At 39.5% G+C, this 22568-nt stretch overlaps 1 protein-coding gene across 1 annotated transcript; it reads left to right on the forward strand.

Moving 5' to 3' along the window:
* Window positions 1–2233: 2233 nt before the first annotated feature.
* On the forward strand, window positions 2234–15014 carry LOC107704396 (serine/threonine-protein kinase PAK 7-like). The gene is made up of 6 exons (XM_016507317.1): window positions 2234–2251; window positions 3970–4103; window positions 8638–8764; window positions 10397–10522; window positions 10600–10734; window positions 14319–15014. The coding sequence occupies exons 2-6, from the start codon at window positions 3979–3981 to the stop codon at window positions 14472–14474; spliced, it is 669 nt and encodes a 222-aa protein (XP_016362803.1). The 5' UTR covers window positions 2234–2251; window positions 3970–3978; the 3' UTR covers window positions 14475–15014.
* The last annotated feature ends 7554 nt before the right edge of the window (window positions 15015–22568 follow it).

Raw genomic sequence — 22568 nt, forward strand, 5'->3', positions numbered from 1 at the left:
GCAACTACATGTCAACTAGCAGTCATTAGAGTATTAGTAGACTGTCTGCTTAATATCTTCTAACACTTTATTTTGATAGGTCCACAACATACAACATACTGACTATGAGAAACGTTGCAAGTATATGTCAACTTATTGTACTAACCCTAAACCTAACCTAATGGTCTACTCTGAGAGTTAGTAGACATGTAGTTGCAAAGTTACTTGTAGTTAGATGTAGAATGTCTAAAGTGGTCTATCAAAATAAAGTGTAACCAAATTCAGCTCATCCAGTGTGTTTTTAAAGATCTACATTCAGTGTTAATGATTAAAGGTGCAGTAGGAGATCTTGGAAAATGCTAACTTTAGCCTGATAGCACTGAAAGCGAACGTCCCACCCTCATCTTCCGAAGTGAAGTAAACTGATTTCATTGAAGTCAACGGATTTCCCCCGCTCAGGGAGTAGGGAGCAATGAACACTGTGTAGGGATCATATGGATCGGATCACAGGAGAAATTTGTGTGTAAATGTGTCATGAAAATAATGCCACGATGCACAAACTCATTATTTGCATTCCACTACATGTTCTTTCATGTTTCTTTCTGCTGATGTTTGGGGTGAAATATGAGCGTGTTTCTGGTGGGTTCGTTTGATGTACACAGCGGCGTTGTACTGTATGTCGACTGTATTGAGCAGCACAGTTGTGTGTGTGTGTGTGTGTGTGAGAGATTTGGCTGTGGTTCAGGCCGAACTCCCATCAGTCTCGGCTCAGCGGCGTCATAACGAACCTCTTTCTTTCTCATTCACCTCGACTCGGTCACTTTCAGCGAGCCCAGCGTTTTGTTGGCGCTGCTGGGAATCTCAGGCCGTTAAAGGCCGACAGCTCGGGGACTTGGGAACTCGGGCACGCTCGCGCTCATTGTGATGAACTGATGTTGTGGCACCTTCCTTTTCTGCAGCCCTTGCATAAAAGCCGCGGCGGCGTGTTCCACCACAGAATTCAATTTCACACTCCAGTTGGGTTGTTGATTATGCTGCCAAATTCAGATTAATGTGCATTTAACGAACATGGATCAGCCAGCGGTGCCAGTTGGGAAAGGGGGTCTCGGGACTTTCTCCGGCCCATAAACAGCCTCGCCGGGATGATTGATTAAACGAGTCCACCGGCGTAATTACAGCCGGCACTCTCATCATCAGGCGCTTAGATGACGATCCGTGTCGTGTCATCTTTTTGTGTTCGGGGCGTGGTGGGAATAATTCAATCTACCGCCCACCGTGACCCTGCAGACTAACTGCGTGAGAATCAGATCCGTCGTGACTGTGGTCTTTCTAATGCTTTATTCCACTAACATATGCTTGCTTCTCACTGTATGCATGCTGGAAACATCTCAGCTGTATGTGTGTATCACATACGCTACCAGTCAAAAGTTTGAATAATTAAGTAGTAATTATTATAATAAAAAGTAATAATTACATTTTTCAATGTTTTTAAAAGAACTCTTGAAATATTATTACTATTTGATTGTATTATTACGATTTAAAACGATCTTTCTGAAGATCCTGTGACACTGAAGACTGGAGTAATGATGCTGAAAATTCAGCTTTGATCACAGAAATAAATTACAGTTTAACAGATATTCACACAGAAAACAGCTGTTTTAAAGCTGTGTTATTGATCATAAATATTGTGTGATATTTTCTGTTCGGTAAAAAACACCGCAGATCTTTATCTGAATGTTCACCCTCTTGTTTTGTACATGAAGACAGAATGATCATATGATTCCAGTGTCAGAGTGATTTGGTTTGTTGTCCTGCTGTAATGTGTGACATTGAGCCTCAGTTTGAGGGCCGTTCCCTCAGCAGACAGCAGCTCTGTGATAAACGAGCGTTTGAGGATCATCGCAGGCCTGTAATGAGGAATCATGAGCATCTTCTGCTGCTGCTCGTGTCTGCATTATTCACTCATGGGGCCTCATTTAAAAAGTGTGTGTTCACTCAGATTTAATCTTAGAGTGTGTGTGCGCTTAAATTCACGCCAGCGCTCATATTTGTAAAAACTGTCTTTGATGTGGAAAAGTGCTTAGCATCACGTCAGGGTCTGAGCAGACGTACTCACTTTCTCTTGTCGGAGTACTGCAGGTTTTTGGAAATGTAAGCTGTTCTTGCAGCTCACTGTTCTAAATTAAAGAATTTGGATGATGACTGGTGATCTTTTACATGTTAATGACATTAATTAAGAGTCGTTTGCCGGCGGGAACTTCTGTTCAACGAGGTGAGTGCACCAATATCCTGGTGAGCAAAATGGTGAAAAAAGCTCCAGGTTTGTAGAGCTGTGCGGTATAGGCTAAAACCTTTGTGATTATACAGTCAAACCAAAAATCATTCAGACAGCAGATATAATTTTTGATATTTTTTTACTAGTGGGTGCAGGACACTACAGTTCATTCATGTAAGCGATGAGAGCAAAATAAAGTAAACTGTGACATATTACACCCAAAAACTCTTCATACAGTGGACTAACAGTAAAATTTGGGAGCAATAATTATTCAGACACTTTGAGCTGAGCATGTGTTTCTGAAGTGTTTTTCTTTAATTGCTAATGTGATCTTTTTACACCACAGACTGAACAACATGAAGCTAAATTGGTTTTATCTAATTGTGTTCTTAAATGTAACAGCTGACAGCTATTCAGCCGAATTCATTACATACCTTTCTATCAAAGTTATCTGAGATTATCAAGATGAGTTTGTTCTGACTCAGTTTAACTCTGAGTTCTTCTCATATTTTATTACCATCTTCTAAACTATAACCAATAAACTGTGATATAATGTGAGAAATGTTGAAGGTGTCTGAATAAATTTTGGTTTGACTGTATATCAACGTCTATAAAATAATCATTTTTTAAAGTAATTCTATCATGATTCTTCTTATTATGAAAATATGAAACAAAATATGAAGTATTACTAGTGTAATATTTCTCTGTAAAAAAAAAAAAAGGTTTTAAGATAAATAATATCATGATTATTTTATTTTTACAGTCCCACAGTCCCATATTTATAGTTGTCTAAATTTCTTTAGACACGGGAAGTTTCCCTTTTGTTAATATGCGCATCTCATTACAAGTTTGGGAAGATGGTTTGGTGTGTGTTATATAATGTATAATGCTCATTATATTGGACACAGACTCACAGCAGATGCAGAGACCGAGTCGAGTCGCTCCGAGACACTGAAAACACTGCATCACGAGCTGCTCGTGTGTAAATGGACACAGTGCTGTAACTGATTACATGGTATCTGGATTACATAATCAGAGTCCAGAAATATTATATTTTAAAATTATAATTAGATTACAGTTACTTTTATGGATTACATGATTACATATTATTCATACAATGGCAGTAAATTATTCAAAATGTATTGATTCAGCCCAATTCTTTTTAAATTTTTCTTTCTAAATGAACCTACCACTTATATACAGTTTGGGAAACCCTGCTGTAATGTAATGTTTAATGCATTTCATGATGTTGACAAGAAAAAATGGAATATATTTTCCTTTTTTTGTTGTTGTTGTTTTTTTATGGTACAAAATAATCCAATTCAAGTCTATGTGATAAACGAGTTAGGTCAAAAGTAATCAAAAAGTAGTCAGACTACATTACGTAATATGTGTAATCCAGATTATTTTATTAACTGCAATATTCGTTATCAGAGCTGGGTAGTAGCTGATTACATGTAATCTGGATTTCGTAATCTGTACGAATCTGTACGTAATCTGTAATCAGTAATGAACTACAATTTGTAAGTATTCTAGCCGCTTTACTCTGAAACACACAGTATATATATATATATATACTCAATTCGCAGACTTTGTATGTTAATAACTGCTGTTTTATTTCAAATGATTTTCAGCCCTCATTTATGATGAAGCAGAGATGATCAGACACAGGTCTTTGAGAGCGTCTAGATGTTTTCCTGTTCATCTGCTTGCAGGTGGTAATCATGAGAGACTACCATCACGAGAATGTGGTCGACATGTACAACAGTTATCTGGTCAGTGATGAACTCTGGGTAGTGATGGAGTTCCTGGAGGGCGGAGCCTTGACTGACATCGTCACTAACACCAGGTAAGAGCCGGTCGCCCAATCAGAATCAGAGTCTGAACTAGCTGATTTCACACTGATGCATTCATCTGATCTTTTGATTCAAAGTACACCAAGATCCAAGTGAAAGAGAAAATGATTAAGTAAGATTATACACTAGGCCTCATTATTGAGTTTGTGTCAGAAATACCTAGATCACCTAGATCGTGGACTTGATTGCACAGATACTATTTAAACTGAACTGAGCTGGATGATGACATCACTGAATTCAATGATGAACTGCCTTTAACTGAAAATTGAGTGTTTACTATTGTCCTTCTGCATTATTGACACACTATTTTCATATTTGATACTGTAAAGCTGCTTTGACACAATCTGTATTGTTAAAAGCGCTAGATAAATAAAGGTGACTTGACTTGACGAGATGTTTTGGTCTCATTAATAGTGAACATGTTTAACACGTTTCACAATCAGCTTTGATCTAATATGAAACTGAGAGTAATATTACACTTCTGAAGCTGATTTATGCAGCGGTTTGAGTGCAGCGTTATCTGCTGGAGACAATAGTCCAGTGATGAATTATTATTGTGAAAGTTTGTGGTGGAGTTTGTTTTAAACGCTGCCTCTGCTCTCGAAGCGTCTGCATAATTACAGTAATTGGCGTTGTTCGTCAGTTCGGTGTTGCGCGGTGTTGGACTGTAATTGCACGCTTTCAGAGACACGCGTGACCTGATCGGCACGACACACTTCCATCCCACCACAGAGAGGAAGAGCAGCTTCTGTTTCTGATGCGCTTTATTTCTGTCCCGTTTGAGACGCTAATAGAGACACTCATGTCTACATAGACAGATCCCTTCTTAGGCAGCATCTTGAGTGACACACGGGTCTGAATCAGCAGATGGATCATGTGATTCTCACAGCCAATTCCATCTAAGGTTTAAATAGAATTAGTTTGACTAATTTCATTATGTTTTTTGTTTAATTTCATCTTTTTAGTGTCGAATGTATTCATAAAATATTTAATGTTTAAATCCTCCTCATCACATTGTGTCACGTTTGACACATACTTGCATTCAAATGTAAAGTCAGAAGCAGTTGCATTTCAAAATTAATAAGAGATACAAGATGTAAGAGTAACAATAATGCAGACATTAATAGAAGAAAACAAGGGAAAGACAGAAGGAGGTGAGGTCAAACAGGGTTCACATTCTAGATGTTTTGACAACATTTCTATTAATAAATGTGGAGATTGTACCTAAACACAAACTCAGTCATTAAAATGAGATTTACAGTTTGTGTCTTAACATCTGAACCAGTGTTATTTTACTATTGTTAATATACTGCTGTGGTTTTTATTCATACTTTGAAGTATCTTTTATTTGTATATTTTCAGTCTTTATACTTTCAATTTTAGTTTGAGTCAGTTGGAGTCGGGTGGAGTCAGATGGAGAGGGTTGGAGTTAGGTGGAGTCGGTTGGTGTCAGATGGAGTCGGTTAGAGTCAGATGGAGTTGGTTTGAGTCAGATGGAGTCAGTTTGAGTCGGTTGGAGTCGGGTGGAATCAGTTGGAGTTGGGTGGAGTTAGATGGGTTGGTTGGAGTTGGATGGAGTCAGATGGAGTCGATTGGAGCCAGATGGAGTCAGATGGAGTCAGTTGGAGTCGGGTAGAGTCAGATGGAGTCAGGTGAAGTCGGATGGAGTCAGTTGGAGTGAGATGGAGTCAGGTGGAGTCGGTTTTAGTTGGGTGGAATCAGATGGAGTTGGTTGGAGTCATTTGGAGTTGGGTGGAGTCAATGGAGTCGGTTGGAGTTGGGTGGAGTCGGTTGGAGTCATTTGGAGTTGGGTGGAGTCAGATGGAGTCGGTTGGAGTCAGATGGAGTTAGTTGAAGTCGGTTGGAGTTGGATGGAGTCGGTTGGAGTTGGGTGGGTCAGATGGAGTCAGTTGGAGTCATTTGGAGTTGGTTGGAGTCATTTGGAGTCAGGTGGAGTCAGGTGGAGTCAGATGGAGTCGGTTGGAGTCAGATGGAGTCAGTTGAAGTCAGTTGGAGTTGGGTGGAGTCAGTTGGAGTCGGTTGGAGTCAGGTGGAGTCAGTTGGAGTCAGATGGAGGCGATTGGAGTCAGATGGAGTTGGTTTGAGTCAGATGGAGTCGGGTGGAGTCAGTTTGAGTCAGTTGGAGTCGGGTGGAATCAGTTGGAGTTGGGTGGAGTTGATGGAGTTGGTTGGAGTTGGATGGAGTCAGATGGAGTCGGTTATAGTCAGACAGAGTTGGTTGGAGTCAGATGGAGTCGGTTGGAGCCAGATGGAGTCGTTGGAGTCAGGTGGAGTCAGATGGAATTGGCTGGAGTCAGATGGAGTCGGTAGGAGCCAGATGAGTCAGATGTAGTCGGTTGGGGTCAGTTGGAGTCGGGTAGAGTCAGATGGAGTCGGTTGGAGCCAGATGGAGTCAGATGGAGTCAGTTAGAGTCAGATGGAGTCAGGTGGAGTCAGTTGGAGTCAGTTGGAGTCAGATGGAGTCAGATGGAGTCAGTTGGAGTCGGATGGAGTCAGTTGGGGTCAGATGTAGTCAGATGGAGTCAGTTGGAGTCGGGTAGAGTCAGATGGAGTCGGATGGAGTCGGTTGAAGCCAGATGGAGTCGGTTGGAGTCAGATGGAGTCGTTGGAGTCAGCTGGAGTCAGATGGAATTGGTTGGGGTCAGTTGAAGTCGGGTAGAGTCAGATGGAGTCAGGTGGAGTTGGATGGAGTCAGGTGGAGATGGTCTGAGTGCACAGGATCAGTGTTCTTCAGTGCTGTTTTTCGTGTGCTGTGGTCTGATGTTGGTGTTGCTGGGTTCCTGCCAGAGCAAACGCTGATCCGTGCCAGAGCGTGTTCCTGCGTGTGGGCTGTTCAAAGAGCGCCGTGTTTTCAATTAACAGCAGATTGTAATGAGGCTCCTGATAAATTAGTGGCACACAGAGCTGTTTGTATTCATGCAGAATCTGGAGGTGTTTGAGGCTGATCAGTGTGTGCTTGTGAGTCTGACACGACTTGTGAATATAAACTGATAGCTGAGAGTGAGAGCTGTGATTGGATGAGCGTTTAAACACACGTTTATATTCAGATACAGCCACACTGATGAACTACAACACATGATGGAAGAACTACTTGTGTGTATGCTGTTTATTTATTAGATTAAACCATTTATTGAATGTTAATGTCTTTTATATTACTGTCCAGGATGTTACAGTGATTTAACCATGGAAAAGGGGCTTTTACTGCATCTTATTAGCTTTTTTTTAATTTTATAATCCTATCCATTGTTATTTTGTTTATTATTATTATTATTATTATTATTACTTATTTTTCATTTTTATTTTGGTAAGACTTTACAATAAGGTCCCATTAGTAATGCATTAACTAACATTAACAACGAGCAATGCATTTGTTTTCTTTCTTAAAATTAATTAATAAAAATACAACTGTTAACTGTTAGTTCAAGTCAGCTCAGGTCCATTAAGTAATGTTAACAGATACAACTTTTTATTTTAATCATGTGTTAGTAAATGTTGAATTTAACTAATATTAAAAATGCTTTAGAAGTATTTTTCATTGTTAGTTCATGTTAATGTAAACTTTATTGTAAAGTGTTGCTATTTCTTATTTTCATCTGTTTTTTTACCTATTATTTATTTGTTTGATGTAAGTCTGTCTGAGCAGGTTTGCATGTGACCAGTATTCTGTATGTCACTGTATGTGAAGAATGAAGTGGTGAATGTGGTTTTGGAGACAGAAGTGTCCTTCATGGATCTCCTTGTGAGGCGTCGTTCGTCAGAGTAATTGCAAACACGTCCCGTTTGCGCATTACGGCACATTAGTGTTGAGGAGGAGCGGGACGCACAAACACATGGCAGCGTGTTCGCCTCCAGTGAAGCCGCAGCCGCAGGCGAGACAGATGAGAGCGCGGTGGACAGCTGGGCCTCACACACACACACACACACACACACACTCACTCACTCACTCACACACACACTCACATGCTCACGCTCCACTGATGGAGTCACGACTCTCCACGAGCCTTTCTGCTCCTGCCTTTGTTCTGCTGCATGTTAGAGACGCACTGCTAATGAGTGAGTGTGTGTGTGTGTGTGTGTGTGTGTTTGTGTGAGTGTGTGTGTGTGTGTGTGTTATAGTGTGTGTGTGTGTTATAGTGAGTGTGTGTAAGTGTGTGTGTTAGTGCTGCTGCTGAAGTTGGATCTGTGATAATAGATGCTTCTGGTTTAGAGCAACTGAAATGACATTTTTTTGCATTATTGACACACTGTTTTCCTATTTGATACTGCAAAGCTGCTTTGACACAATCTGTATTGTTAAAAGCGCTAGATAAATAAAGGTGACTTGGCTTGATACTGATTTATATTCACACAGTGAGAGTTTACACAGAACTCAATCATTAGTGCTGCTAGATGAGACCACCCAAAATACCCTAGCAACTGTTTGTCTCAGGAGCTTGTGAGAAGCAGGTCTGCTCTGATTTGCTCACGTTGTTGAGGAGATCTGATGATTGTGTGTTTTGTTGACAGGATGAATGAGGAGCAGATCGCCACCGTCTGTCTGTCGGTGCTGAAGGCGCTGTCTTACCTGCACACGCAGGGCGTCATACACCGAGACATCAAGAGCGACTCCATCCTGCTCACCAGCGACGGAAGGGTATATATATATATATATATATATATAAAATCATACAAATAACTTAAATATAAATATACATAATTTAATCTAATTCAATACAAATCATATAATGTAATTAAATACAAATAATGTAAATATATATACAATTTCATGTAATAAAAAAGTAAGATATTTATATTGTATGTATCAAATTTAATTATTTAATTAAAATTATTTATCAAGTTAAATTATATTTTTAAAAATTGTACATTAATATTATGATTTATATAAAATAATTACATTTACTTTAAATTTTATCATATTTCATTTAATTTCTTTATTTAAGCAGGTTAAAAAACTGATTGAGATTAAAATCTCTTTTACAAGAGAGACCTGACCAAGAAAGCAGCAACAAATAACATAAAATATACAAGTCTACACCAATTGCACAAAACACAAATCAACGATCACAACAACAATTTACCAGGGGATAAAACACACAAGTTGTTAAAAGTAGTTTAAACTCATTTAATGTCAGAAGCATGGTCAACTTTAAAGGGGTCATATGATGCTGCTAAAAAGAACATTATTTTGTGTATTTGGTGTAATGAAATGTGTTTATGCGGTTTAAGGTTCAAAAAACGCATTACTTTCCACATACTGTACATTATTGTTTCTCCTCTATGCCCCGCCTTTCTGAAACACGTCGATTTTTACAAAGCTCATCGGTCTGAAAAGCGAGGTGTGCTGTGATTGGCCAGCTATCCAGTGCGTTGTGATTGGCCGAATACCTCAAGCGTGAGACGGAAATGTTACACCCCTCACCATACTGTGATGATGCCCTGTCCGGCCGGATGTTAGAACGAGCCGTTTTAGGTAGACGTGGCTTAACTTTACTTTTTTTATCTTAACTTTTATAAAGAATATCTCTTTGGGTTTGAGACTTTAGTCTTTGCAACTTTACAGATCTTCTTTATGCACCAAGAGCTTGTAACACTCCAAAGAGAAAGGAACAATTGAAATCGCATCATATGACCCCTTTAAAATGCTTTGTAAATTATTCCAAGCCAACGTAGCATTATATCCAAAACCCTTTTTCCTAGTTCAGTTCGAACCCAAGGAACTTTAAAACATAAGATCATTTGAATGTAGTTTATAGCATACTTTTGAATTAGAAAAACTGAGAGACAAATAAGATGGAGTTAGACCACAAATAGACTTATAAATGAAGCGATACCAATTAAAACTTCTTCGGGTATACAACGAAGGTAACACGGCCTTCTCATATAAAGTGCAGTGATGTGTTTGATAACTACAACCAGCGCTATGAAAAACAGGATCAAGTTTTTTTTATAATTAAATATAAATATTTTATAAGATATAATTCTGTTGTGTTTAATCGTTATAATTGAATATTCAGCACACGACAGTGTTGTGTGGTTTACGGTATCATCATCTTTCACATGTAACTGTGTAGTTACACACATAAGTGTGTTTATTGTGAGGGCAGAAAAGTGATCGGGGTAATTAGCAACTTCACTAGTTCCAAGTAATTAAATCGTGTCTCCCACCTTGTAATTAGCTGGGAGAACATGACAAATGAAGGGGCGATTAGCGGCTAATCAGCTTTGCGTTGTGCTGTACGTGACGCTCTGGTGTCTCTGTGCTCAGATCAAGCTCTCGGATTTCGGCTTCTGTGCTCAAGTGTCTAAAGAGGTTCCCAAGAGGAAGTCTCTGGTGGGAACGCCGTACTGGATGGCGCCGGAGGTCATCTCCAGGCTGCCCTACGGCACTGAGGTACGGTTCGTGACGGTGACCCGTGTGCTGCATGATGGGTAGCTAGTCAGCGCTGATCTGCTGTGGTGTGTCTGCAGGTGGACATCTGGTCTCTGGGCATCATGGTGATCGAGATGGTGGACGGAGAGCCACCGTACTTCAACGAGCCGCCACTGCAGGCCATGAGACGGATACGAGACAACCTGCCGCCGCGACTCAAGGAGTCGCACAAGGTGAGCAGCTGTGATTCTATTGGTCGGAGCCGCAGGTAAACAAAAACTTTTATTTTGGATGCGATTAATCGCGATTAATCATTTGACAGCACTAGTTTTTACTAGGGCTGTAAAACAATAAAAAATTTTAATCTAATTAATTACATTATATGCCAATTCATTAATTGCACATCAATTTGGGCTGAGAAATCACTCCCCGAAAAATCATTTAAAGTCATTATTGTGTTACATGAGAAAAGCATTGACTACACATTACAGAAAAATAGCTTTAGAAAGAAATATTTTGATTTAACATTGCTTAAATATTGATAATAAATGCATATTAATGTTTGAATGGATATTGAAATATGAAATGGTTAAACAAAAATGAAATGAGACTAAAAACACCAGTAGGTGGTAGCGAGTCACTTTCTAATGAGTGAGTCATTGAATCATTCATTCAACTGATTTGTTCAAACAGCTGATTCAATCAGACACTAAGCTAGTGGCTATCTTTACGAATGAGTCACTGAATCATTGACTCACTCGATTCGTTAAAAACTGCTAATTCATTTAACAACGAAGCAAGTCACTTGCTGCATCCCAATTCGCATACTATCTGTCCTAAATAGTATTCGAAAATAGAATTAGTGTGTCCCAAATCATAGTATGTTTAAGAAAGTATGACAAAGATTCCTGGATAGTCTACTACAGTGGCCTCAAACTCAGTTCCTGGAGGGCCACAGCTCTGCAGAGTTTAGCTCCAATCAGCACCAACTCACACCTGCTTGGAAGTTTCTAGCAATCCTGAAGACCTTGGTTAGCTGGATCAGGTGTGTTTGATTAGGGCTAGAGCTAAACGGTGCAGAGCTCTGGCCCTCCAGGAATCGAGATTGAGACCAGTGGTCTACTACTTCCGGTTAGAATTCGAAGTGCAGATCGATGCACATTCTAACGGCTAATATTGCCCACTACACACTGCACAGTGGACGAGGATTCGATTAGAACTACAAACACATACACACTGCACAGTGGACGAGGATTCGATTAGAACTACAAACACATAGAAAGTGTTAAAAAACTACAAACATGGCAGATATGTGAGACCAACGGACAAGTAGAGAAAGGGGTTTGAGTGATAAATAATCAATGTCTAACCTGATGAAAAATATGTATTTAATGTTATCCACGTTATATTTCATCTGCAGCAACATTGTAAACTTTTATAATGATACGTTAGGTCATTAACTTTTAAATGCATTATGCAAACACATGAGCCGTTCTCAGCATAAAAGACCCGCGACTGACAGATCAACGTGCCTCTCTTTATTTCTCTCCAATACGGTAGGAAATCAAATTAAACGAAATGTGGATTAACTGTGACAAGATGATTTACAGGACAGTTTAAACAGTGACAGGTTGCATGTAACTAAGCAGCAGAGCATCTGTTAAAGACGCAGCTATGACGAAGTAGTCTGTCCCAAAACTTGCTCAAAGCTCAAAACGAGTAGGCTACATACTTTTAAGGCGTAGTATAAGTAAGTGAATTGGGACACAGCTAATGTCTTTATAATACATTTTGATTCGTTCAAACGGCTGATTCATTCAGAAACGCAGCAAGTGACAGTCTTTCTGAACGAGTCACTGAATCATTGACTCACTCAATTCGTTCTAAACTTCTAATTCATTCAGTAACGAAGCAAGTGACTGTCTTTATGAATGAGTCATTGAATCATTAATTCAGCCGATTCGTTCAAACAGCTGATGCATTCAAAAACGCAGCGACAGTCTTTCTGAATGAGTCACTGAATAATTGACTCACTCGATTCGTTCGAAACTTCTAATTCATTCAGTAACGAAGCAAGTGACTGTCTTTATGAACGAGTCATTGAATCATTCATTCAGCCGATTCGTTCAAACAGCTGATGCATTCAGAATCGCAGCAAGTGACAGTCTTTCTGAATGAGTCACTGAATCATTGACTCACTCGATTCGTTTGAAACTTCTAATTCATTCAGTAACGAAGCAAGTGACTGTCTTTATGAACGAGTCATTTAATCATTCATTCAGCCGATTCGTTCATACAGCTGATGCATTCAGAAATGCAGCAAGTGACAGTCTTTATGAATGAGTGACTGAATCATTGACTCACTCGATTCGTTTAAAATGGTAGATTTATTCCGTAATGAAACACTGGTTGGCAAAATTTCAAATGACAAATTAATAATACAGCACTCTGATCATCTGATCATTCGTCTGGCTCATGTACGATTTGTGGGCCTCATTTATAAAGCGTGCGTACGCTCAGATTTGATCTTACATGTGTGTGCGCTCATATTTGTAAAAACTGTCTTTGACGTGGAAAAGTGCTTAGCGTAGACATACGCACTATTTATTGTTGGAGTACCGCAGTGTTTTTAAAGGATTTGGACCATGACTGATGATCTTTTATATGTTAATGACATTAATTAGGAGTCGTTTACGAGGCAGAGAGCTGAAACCATTCAGTTGCATGCAAGTTCACGGTCATTTGCGATTCATAGATTTCACATCTGAAAGAGAGGTGTATGTGCGTTTTCTGTACGTACGTTCATTCTATGAATCACATGTATGCATATTTGAGAGATGATCAAATTTAGGATGGTTTCTATGCAACATTTTATAAATGAGGTGCTGTATATTGAACACTGTGTCATGTGACTAGAGCTGCAACGATAAATCAATGCAGAATCAATTCGTGGACTGATTCTGAGATCTTCCGAATGCATCGCGACTCTCTCTGGAATCGGTTCTGAGCTTAGATTTTAACAGCAGATGGCGCTCTACTCTAGTTTTTAATCTTACAAAAATACGAATAAAAAGCACGTCTTATTCTCAATCAATTCACTATATGCAGAAAGTGAAAGTAAAAACGGAATGATGGAGTAAAGGCGGAGCTTTCGGCATCTGATGCCGCATATTCTCTCAGAGACGACGAGACGAATCTACTTCAACATATGCTGATGACGGTATATAACTAACTGTTTTCATTTATTCCCTTAATATTTCTAATATTACATAGTGAAAAAAAATGAGAAGAAACATATTCCGTGTTAAACAGGTTGTTTTTGAAAGTCGGTGCTTGAAAAAAAAAGCTTTTTATTTTATTGATTTTTATTGATGACTGCAGTGTTAATATTTTAATTGTAGGCCTATAATTCACTGTATAATAGACCTGTTTTAAAATACCTTTTTTTTAAACATTTTAATTGAAGAGTAAATAGCCTAACTGGAAATGCCAAATATCTTAATATTGCCAACAGTTGTTGTTTTTGACAATATCTCAAGCTATCGTCGATACAAGATCATCGTGATTTCGAGATTATCGCGGGGCAGACAGCACGTTGCTTGGGCTGCCTTGATGAGAACATTATATTTCACACACTTTAAGCTCTTTTATTTTCCAAACGTAATAGGACTAGTCCAACGAATCGAATCGTTCGGTTTGTAATGCACACCGAACCGTTCAATACGAGTACGTGTATCTCTACACCCCTATTCGCGATGCATCGATTTGTTTTCCCAACTCTAGTGACGTGTGTTGAGTCTGGTGTGTTTGGGTGCAGGTGTCGTCGGTTCTGCGGGCGCTCCTGGAGCTGATGCTGGTGCGAGAGCCGTCGCAGCGGGCCTCGGCGCTGGAACTGCTGCAGCACTCGTTCCTGAAGCTGTCGGGCCCGCCGGCCTGCATCATTCCTCTGATGCGCCACTACCGCCACCGCTGAGCGCTCAGAGTCAGAGCGTTTCATCCACAACCAGACTGACGTCTTCTCACGCTAACTATGAAGATATATTTTAGAGCAATTGTAAGTTTTACTTGTACAGTTTTGATAAATGGCAGTATTTTTGTTGTGACGTCACCATGGTGAAATGGGCAGTATTACCTAGAACTGAGAGTTTCTGCAAAATAACAATAACTAATAATAATAAACTTTCCTACTGTTTATATTTCGTTTTTTTTGAAGATGGCTGTTGCAGACAGATGAAGCCCAATATATTTATTTATTCTACGTTTGTAGGTCGCGCCAGAGTTTTCTACGCTGGTTTCGTTCTGGTTTTCAGTAGTGTGGCCTTCTCACGCTCACTCTCTAGCAATATTCGGCACAATCCTCGCGTGTTTTCTCGTGGCGTCTCACCCGTGTCTCCTGGCTCACTGCGATCTGGAAATGTGTTTCTGTAGGACTCTTCAGATCTGCTGTCGCGTGGCTTTTGTACGGTGATCCTGCATGTGTGTCACTAAGAGCTGCTTTCAATAAAAAACCTCAAACGCACGTGTCCTCCTGTGCTTCATTCAGACTCTTACATAAACGTGTTTTTCTGTGTAATCATTTGGTTCTCAGGTATTTTTAAGAACAATTTTTAAAGAATATAATTCAGTACTTACAAATATTAATAATAAAACTGAGCAGCTCTTTTAACATTACAGGTGTGAGATGTTCATTTGATGACATTAAACGCTATATGCAAATGTACTTGCTGGAAACCATTTGATTAATGTGACATGAAGGAAAAGAAACCAAAACTTTGTTTACAGTTCAGGACTCGGGACAATTTTTAATTTAGAGGTATATGTTCAAACATAAAAATAATAAACATGAACAATGTTTTTTACATGTGGCCAGGGTTATTATAGTTAACCAAAATGCCATAAAACAATTTCTGTTACTTAAACTTCTCTGAAACTGAAAAATTAATGAAAACTACATGGAACTATACGGAAACACAACAAAATTACAAAAACGTTAACATTATAATGAAAACAGAAAATGAACAAAGATGACTAATTATAACTCAAATATAATTCAAACTAAATTATAAGTGTAACAATCTAATTTCTATGATACTGTTACAATTTTCTTTTGAGACCCCAAAAGGCTTGAACTCCTCGGAGAATGAGCCATTAATGTCATTATTCTTTTGTTTACTTGAAACAAACCAATAAATGAAACATCTTTTACTCGGTTTTGAATTCTTCTAGAAGAAAAGATTAAGAACATTTTCAAGTAGTCTATTAATAAAATTATTCCTAACGTTCCTAATCAAATCTGTCATAAAATTCAAAGTTTACAGTAAATATGCTTCTGTACAGTTTTGAAAGCATGACAATACCAAAGAAACAGTTCGACAAAAAATGAAAGTTTATTAGCACACCACATTTGAAGATGAACATGCTGGAATGAGATTTGAGCTGCAGCGTGAGAACTGATAAATACGCCACACATACACCAAACATGAGATCGAGCAGAACTTTAAGAGCGAGTGATCAGAGAAATCCTAAAGAACAGGCGATGAACGAGCATTTATGAGCGCAGCATAAATCACTGGCCAGCAGAAGCAGTGTTTAATTGAGCGCCGGTGACGTGGATCAATAAACCCCTCAGCGCCTGAGACGCCAGACATCGATCTGTGAGGAGCGCAGCTCATTTGGGGAAATCTTTAATGCCAGTGATGTTACGGCTGTCCCACCGCTTCTCATTGATTTTCCATTCATCTCCTTGTCGTGTATGATTCTGATGGATCTAAACCTTCAGTTCCCCTTTTTCAGCTGGAAAAGACAAACCTCTTCTAAAACTCCACATCCATGAGAGAGCAAATGGAGAAGAACACAAGTCATTCTGTGCTGTTTCACACACTTCAGTACATGGACAGTACAGTTGGTCTCATTTAGCAAATCATAAAATATTCAATTATCACAAAATAATCATGAAATAATCATCAATAAATATTTGTACTTTATTTATAGCCTTCAAGCAATTTCAATATCTCAATTTTGTTACAGTGATAGACAATCATGTGGTAAACGACATACGTGACGAGTGCAGCGGTTACAGGAACATTTAACATCTAGATGAGACATTTGTATGAAACATCTGTTTCCACCACAAAGAAAATAAAAAAATAAAGGTAATATCAACTTTTTAACTCACAGTTCGGACTTTGTTTCTTGCAATTCTGAGATATGAACAGAATTGCGCGATATAAATTCATAATTCTGAGAAAAAAAGTCAGAATTGCAAGATATTAACATAATTCTGACATTTTGTCCTCAGAATTTTAGTTACATCTCACAATTCAGAATTTTTTTCTTTTTGAATTCTAAGTTTACATCTCGCAATTGACTTTTTTTTTCAGATTTCTAAAGTTTACATTTTGCAATTCAGATTTTTTTTCTCTGAATTCTGTTTACATCACGCAATTGACTTTTTTACGATTTCTAAATTTACATTTTGCAATTCTAACTTTTTCTCTGAATTCTGTTTACATCACGCAATTGACTTTTTTCCTTTGAAATCTAAGTTTACATGTTGCAATTCAGATTTTTTTTCTGAATTCTAAGTTTGTCTAACAATTCTGTATTCCAGCTATGAAATAAAAGGTACTTACGACTGTTTATCTCACAATTTTGGCTTTTTGTCCGAGTTTCTCACAATTATGAGTCTTTACCTTGCAATTCTGAAAAAAGTCGCAATTACCTTTTTACATTTTTTTCATTCTATGGTGGAAACGGGCTTCCATACATTCGACACAGAACCCAGAAAGAAAAGAGGAGTTCTAGTGAGGTGCATTGAGACGTCTGGACTGGACCTTTATAGACGGGACATATGGCGTGTGCATAGAGAGTCTTCACATGTTCTTGTAGAGCGAGCAGTCGCGAGGAAGCTGCGGGGCGCTCAGTTTGAGGTGGAAGTGATAAACGGAGACGGTGATGACGATGATGAGACCCAGGATGAGACCCAACACCAGCGGCAGCATCTGCTCCAGCTGCTCCCGCTGGTCCGTGATGCATTTATATGCTGCAGGAGAAGAGAAGCGCTTGTCATTCACACAATCCAAACCAACAGCCGCCCTGCAGACTAAAACTACATTTGCACAGTTATTTTCTTCTGTTGTTTTACACCACAAGGCCGCCGAGCATGGCGTCGCTGAGAATCAGTTGTGTGTGAACATGTCAAGAGAGCATGTGTGAATCACTGACGTCAGCACTGAGACTAAAAACACAAGCTGTCACAGATACACGCACTTCCTGTCCTCAACTTCCTCTCAAGAAACATCTTCATCGTAATATGATGCATATGTGACCCTGGACCACAAAACCAGTCATAAGGGTCAATTTTTTGAAAATATTAAATAAATAATCTTTCCATTGATGTATGGTTTGTTAGGATCGGACAATATTTGAAAATCTGGAATCTGAGGGTGCAAAAAAATCTAAATATTGAGAAAATCATCTTTAAAGTTGTTCAAATGAAGTTCTTAGCAATGCATATTACTAATCAAAAATTAAGTTTTGATATATTTATGGTAGAAAATGTACTAAATATCTTCATGGAACATGATCTTTACTTAATATCCTAATGATTTTTGGCATAAAAGAAAAATGTATAATTTTGACCCATACAATGTATTGTTGGCTATTGCTACAAATATACCTGTGCTGCTTATGACTGCTTTTGTGCTCCAGGGTCACATATGGTTTCGATGAGGTTACCATTAGATCCGGGGTTTTTAATTCTTGGCATTCATCCAGATAACTGGAATATTAAAAAGGATAATCAAGTATGTAAAGTATTTTACATGCCAAAAGGCTCACTGCCATTTATTGGAAAAAGGCTTACCGTAACTCGTTGGTTAAGAGATATATCTTCATGCATTGCAATGGAAAATATAACCTATATGCTTAAGGGTAAAGAAGCTAAATTTAAGAAAATCTGGAATCATTTTTTTATTATTTATTGAATGTAGTGATATTAACAATATAAGAGAGGAGGATCAAAATTCCTGATTGGGTATTAAAATATATTTTAATGTGCATTATATTAACCCCTTATAGCTGTGGTTGTTATTGTTTGCAATGGATTATTAAATCTAACTTCCAAAGTACAAACTGTATTAACCTAATGTTGGTTTGTGCGATCACACTTTTCATGTAATATGAGCCCCTAGTGTTTTTTTGTTTTGTTTTGTTTTTTGTACATTGTAAGTGTTGTTACTGGCACGGTATGTACATGTGTCAGTCTTGTAAGTGTTTCAAGAAAATGTAATAAAAATAATATTACAAAAAGAAACATCTTCATCAAACACACTGACAGAGACGTGAGGACATGTCAGATCCTCCTTAACCCTTCATATCAGACACAAACCAGCAACAGTTCAGCTCCTGTTATTTTAAGGACAATTTAACTAGAATTTGAAAATGCTTTATGTACTGGTTAAATTATTTCTACAAATCTGGTGAATGTTTCTCATTCAGCGTCATGAATGCGTATGCAATGTTTCGACACATAAATGTGTTTTGGAGCGGCTGTACAAATTTAGTTGCAATTTTTGTGTTGCGCATCAAATTAACCCCCATTGGTTTCCATGCAATTTGTCAAAAATCACTTTGAAAGACACTAAAGAATCAGGTAAAAAAAAATCTTAAGAAAACTTCTCTCAAAGGTTGTTTTTGGATCTCAAATACTAGACTATTACAGCACTGGAAATTAGTGTGAGAAACACATTTAACCCTCATTAGGGTTAGATAAAAAGATAACAGAAGTACAAACCGCAATAAACACTACTAAGCACAAATAATATCATTTTTATTAGTTGCTTGTTATTACACCTGCGTGTCATGACAAAAATATATTTTGTATTGTGTCTGAACAAGTAATTTTGTGTCAAATTGAACCTTAATACAATAGAAGAAAATTATTACATTTCTCCCACATTTTATATTTTTCAGTCTCTGACCAGATACAATAGAGCTTTGCTGTTTTTACATGAATCTTAATTTTTGGCAGACTGCATGGGGTGAATTTGACCCCAAAAACAGAAGTTGAACGTGGTTTTTCACCCAACAGCAGGGCTTTAAACACACCAGCACAGACTAAAGCATTGTTTTTGCTCACTCAGCAGAGTCAGAGACGCCCTGCGGGACCAGCTTTTGTTCCTGCGCTGAAGAAACGGCCCATAAATCACCGGAACTATAAAAGGAAGAGTAACACTCACTGCGGTAAACAGCCATTTCACCCTCAGCGTGAGAGAGAACGACACGCTCCAACACACACTCAGCCCACGGGTCACTGACGGGTCAGCGCTACTAACCACAACCACAAAACCACCGCATCGAACCACAACCACAAATCCACCGCATCGAACCACAAATACTCCGCACCGAACCACAAACACCGCATCGAACCACAAAACCACCGCATCGAACCACAACCACAAATCCACTGCATCGAACCACAAATACTCCGCACCGAACCACAAACACCGCATCGAACCACAAAACCACCGCATCGAACCACAACCACAAATCCACTGCATCGAACCACAAATACTCCGCACCGAACCACAAACACCGCACTGAACCACAAAACCACCGCACCGAACTACAAATCCACCGCACCGAGCCACAAACACCGCACCGAACCACAAATCCACCGCACTGAACCACAAACACCGCATCGAACCACAAATACACCGCACCGAACCACAAACACCGCACTGAACCACAAAACCACCGCACCGAACTACAAATCCACCGCACCGAGCCACAAACACCGCACCGAACCACAAATCCACCGCACTGAACCACAAACACCGCATCGAACCACAAATACACCGCACCGAACCACAAACACCGCACTGAACCACAAAACCACCGCACCGAACTACAAATCCACCGCACCGAGCCACAAACACCGCACCGAACCACAAATCCACCGCACTGAACCACAAACACCGCATCGAACCACAAATACACCGCACCGAACCACAAACACCGCACTGAACCACAAAACCACCGCACCGAACTACAAATCCACCGCACCGAGCCACAAACACCGCACCGAACCACAAATCCACCGCACTGAACCACAAACACCGCATCGAACCACAAATACACCGCACCGAACCACAAACACCGCACTGAACCACAAAACCACCGCACCGAACTACAAATCCACCGCACCGAGCCACAAACACCGCACCGAACCACAAATCCACCGCACTGAACCACAAACACCGCATCGAACCACAAATACACCGCACCGAACCACAAACACCGCACTGAACCACAAAACCACCGCACCGAACTACAAATCCACCGCACCGAGCCACAAACACCGCACCGAACCACAAATCCACCGCACTGAACCACAAACACCGCATCGAACCACAAATACACCGCACCGAACCACAAACACCGCACTGAACCACAAAACCACCGCACCGAACTACAAATCCACCGCACCGAGCCACAAACACCGCACCGAACCACAAATCCACCGCACTGAACCACAAACACCGCATCGAACCACAAATACACCGCACCGAACCACAAACACCGCACTGAACCACAAAACCACCGCACCGAACTACAAATCCACCGCACCGAGCCACAAACACCGCACCGAACCACAAATCCACCGCACTGAACCACAAACACCGCATCGAACCACAAATACACCGCACCGAACCACAAACACCGCACTGAACCACAAAACCACCGCACCGAACTACAAATCCACCGCACCGAGCCACAAACACCGCACCGAACCACAAATCCACCGCACTGAACCACAAACACCGCATCGAACCACAAATACACCGCACCGAACCACAAACACCGCACTGAACCACAAAACCACCGCACCGAACTACAAATCCACCGCACCGAGCCACAAACACCGCACCGAACCACAAATCCACCGCACTGAACCACAAACACCGCACCGAACCACAAAACCACCGCACCGAACCACAAACACCACCGCACCGAAACACAAACACCACCGCACTGAAATACAAACACCACCGCACCGAACCACAAACACCGCATCGAACCACAAACACCGCATTGAACACTGCAGCTCATTTTAGAACTGAATCAAACGATTACATCTGGGGCGCAGAAGATAATGATTGTTAGGAAGGTAAATGTCATTAACCCTTAAACATTTTTGTCTTTTTAATATTTGGTTTTTGATCATTTTGGCTGTGTTAATGCAAACAATGTGTATTTTATTGGCTTTTTAAGATTTCACCTTTATTTCCTCTCATAAATCTATTTTACAGTAGGTACACAAATAGTGAGGACTTTAGAGACAGAAATGTACCCATTAAAACAGCAGTATTTCATCCCAGTGCCATTTAAACAAACTCATGCATTCTTTAATCAGCTTTCATTCTGTTGACAAGTCTACAAAATTGTAGCTGTTTATAAAAATTTACAATATTTTACTATTTTGGCACCATTTTCTGAGGTTTGCTCTCTGGAGCAAATACTCGCTTTGTTCCTGTTTTCTGCTTCTGCTGGAAAAACGCCAGTGGAATTGAACATTGTAGTTATAATTGTGTGGTTGTGTTGGTGTTGATATCAGAGCGTGCTTTGTGTGTGTTTGTGCTGAGAAATTTTTTTGTGTTTTTCTTTTTAAATCTGAAACTGCACAAAAATAAAAATGCATCAAAAATTAATGTTGTTTCTAATCACAGACATTAATAAACTCAAAACATGCTTAGCATTTAGAATATGGAAAGCAACAGATTTTTTGTGTTTTTTCATGAATTCATTAATGAATTTTTGGTAGTTATAGTCATGACTGATATTGGTAAAAATATCTGTGTTAGTGAATGTAGTAAAAAATATATCATATAAAATACTTTTACGTCCATTTTTGGTCACTGGCTGTTCTGTCCTCTTTTAATTGATGCACGAGGGTTAACTACACTGCAACAAATCTGAAAGTGCATTTATTTGATGACAAATGTCAGTTCATGTGTCTGTCTGTGTGTGTGTGTGTGTGTGTGTGTGTGTGTGTGTGGGGCGCTCA

The sequence above is a fragment of the Sinocyclocheilus anshuiensis genome, unplaced genomic scaffold (genome assembly GCF_001515605.1).
Source record: "Sinocyclocheilus anshuiensis isolate Anshui unplaced genomic scaffold, SAMN03320099.WGS_v1.1 scaffold1115, whole genome shotgun sequence".
NCBI lineage: Eukaryota > Metazoa > Chordata > Actinopteri > Cypriniformes > Cyprinidae > Sinocyclocheilus > Sinocyclocheilus anshuiensis.

Excerpts from the sequence above, each read along its gene's own strand:
- LOC107704396 (XM_016507317.1), top strand. The coding sequence starts at position 3,979 with ATGAGAGACTACCATCACGAGAATGTGGTCGACATGTACAACAGTTAT. Across the intron at positions 10,523-10,599 it reads GGCTGCCCTACGGCACTGAG|GTGGACATCTGGTCTCTGGG; the intron begins GTACGGTTCGTG and ends GTGTGTCTGCAG. Across the intron at positions 10,735-14,318 it reads GACTCAAGGAGTCGCACAAG|GTGTCGTCGGTTCTGCGGGC; the intron begins GTGAGCAGCTGT and ends GTTTGGGTGCAG.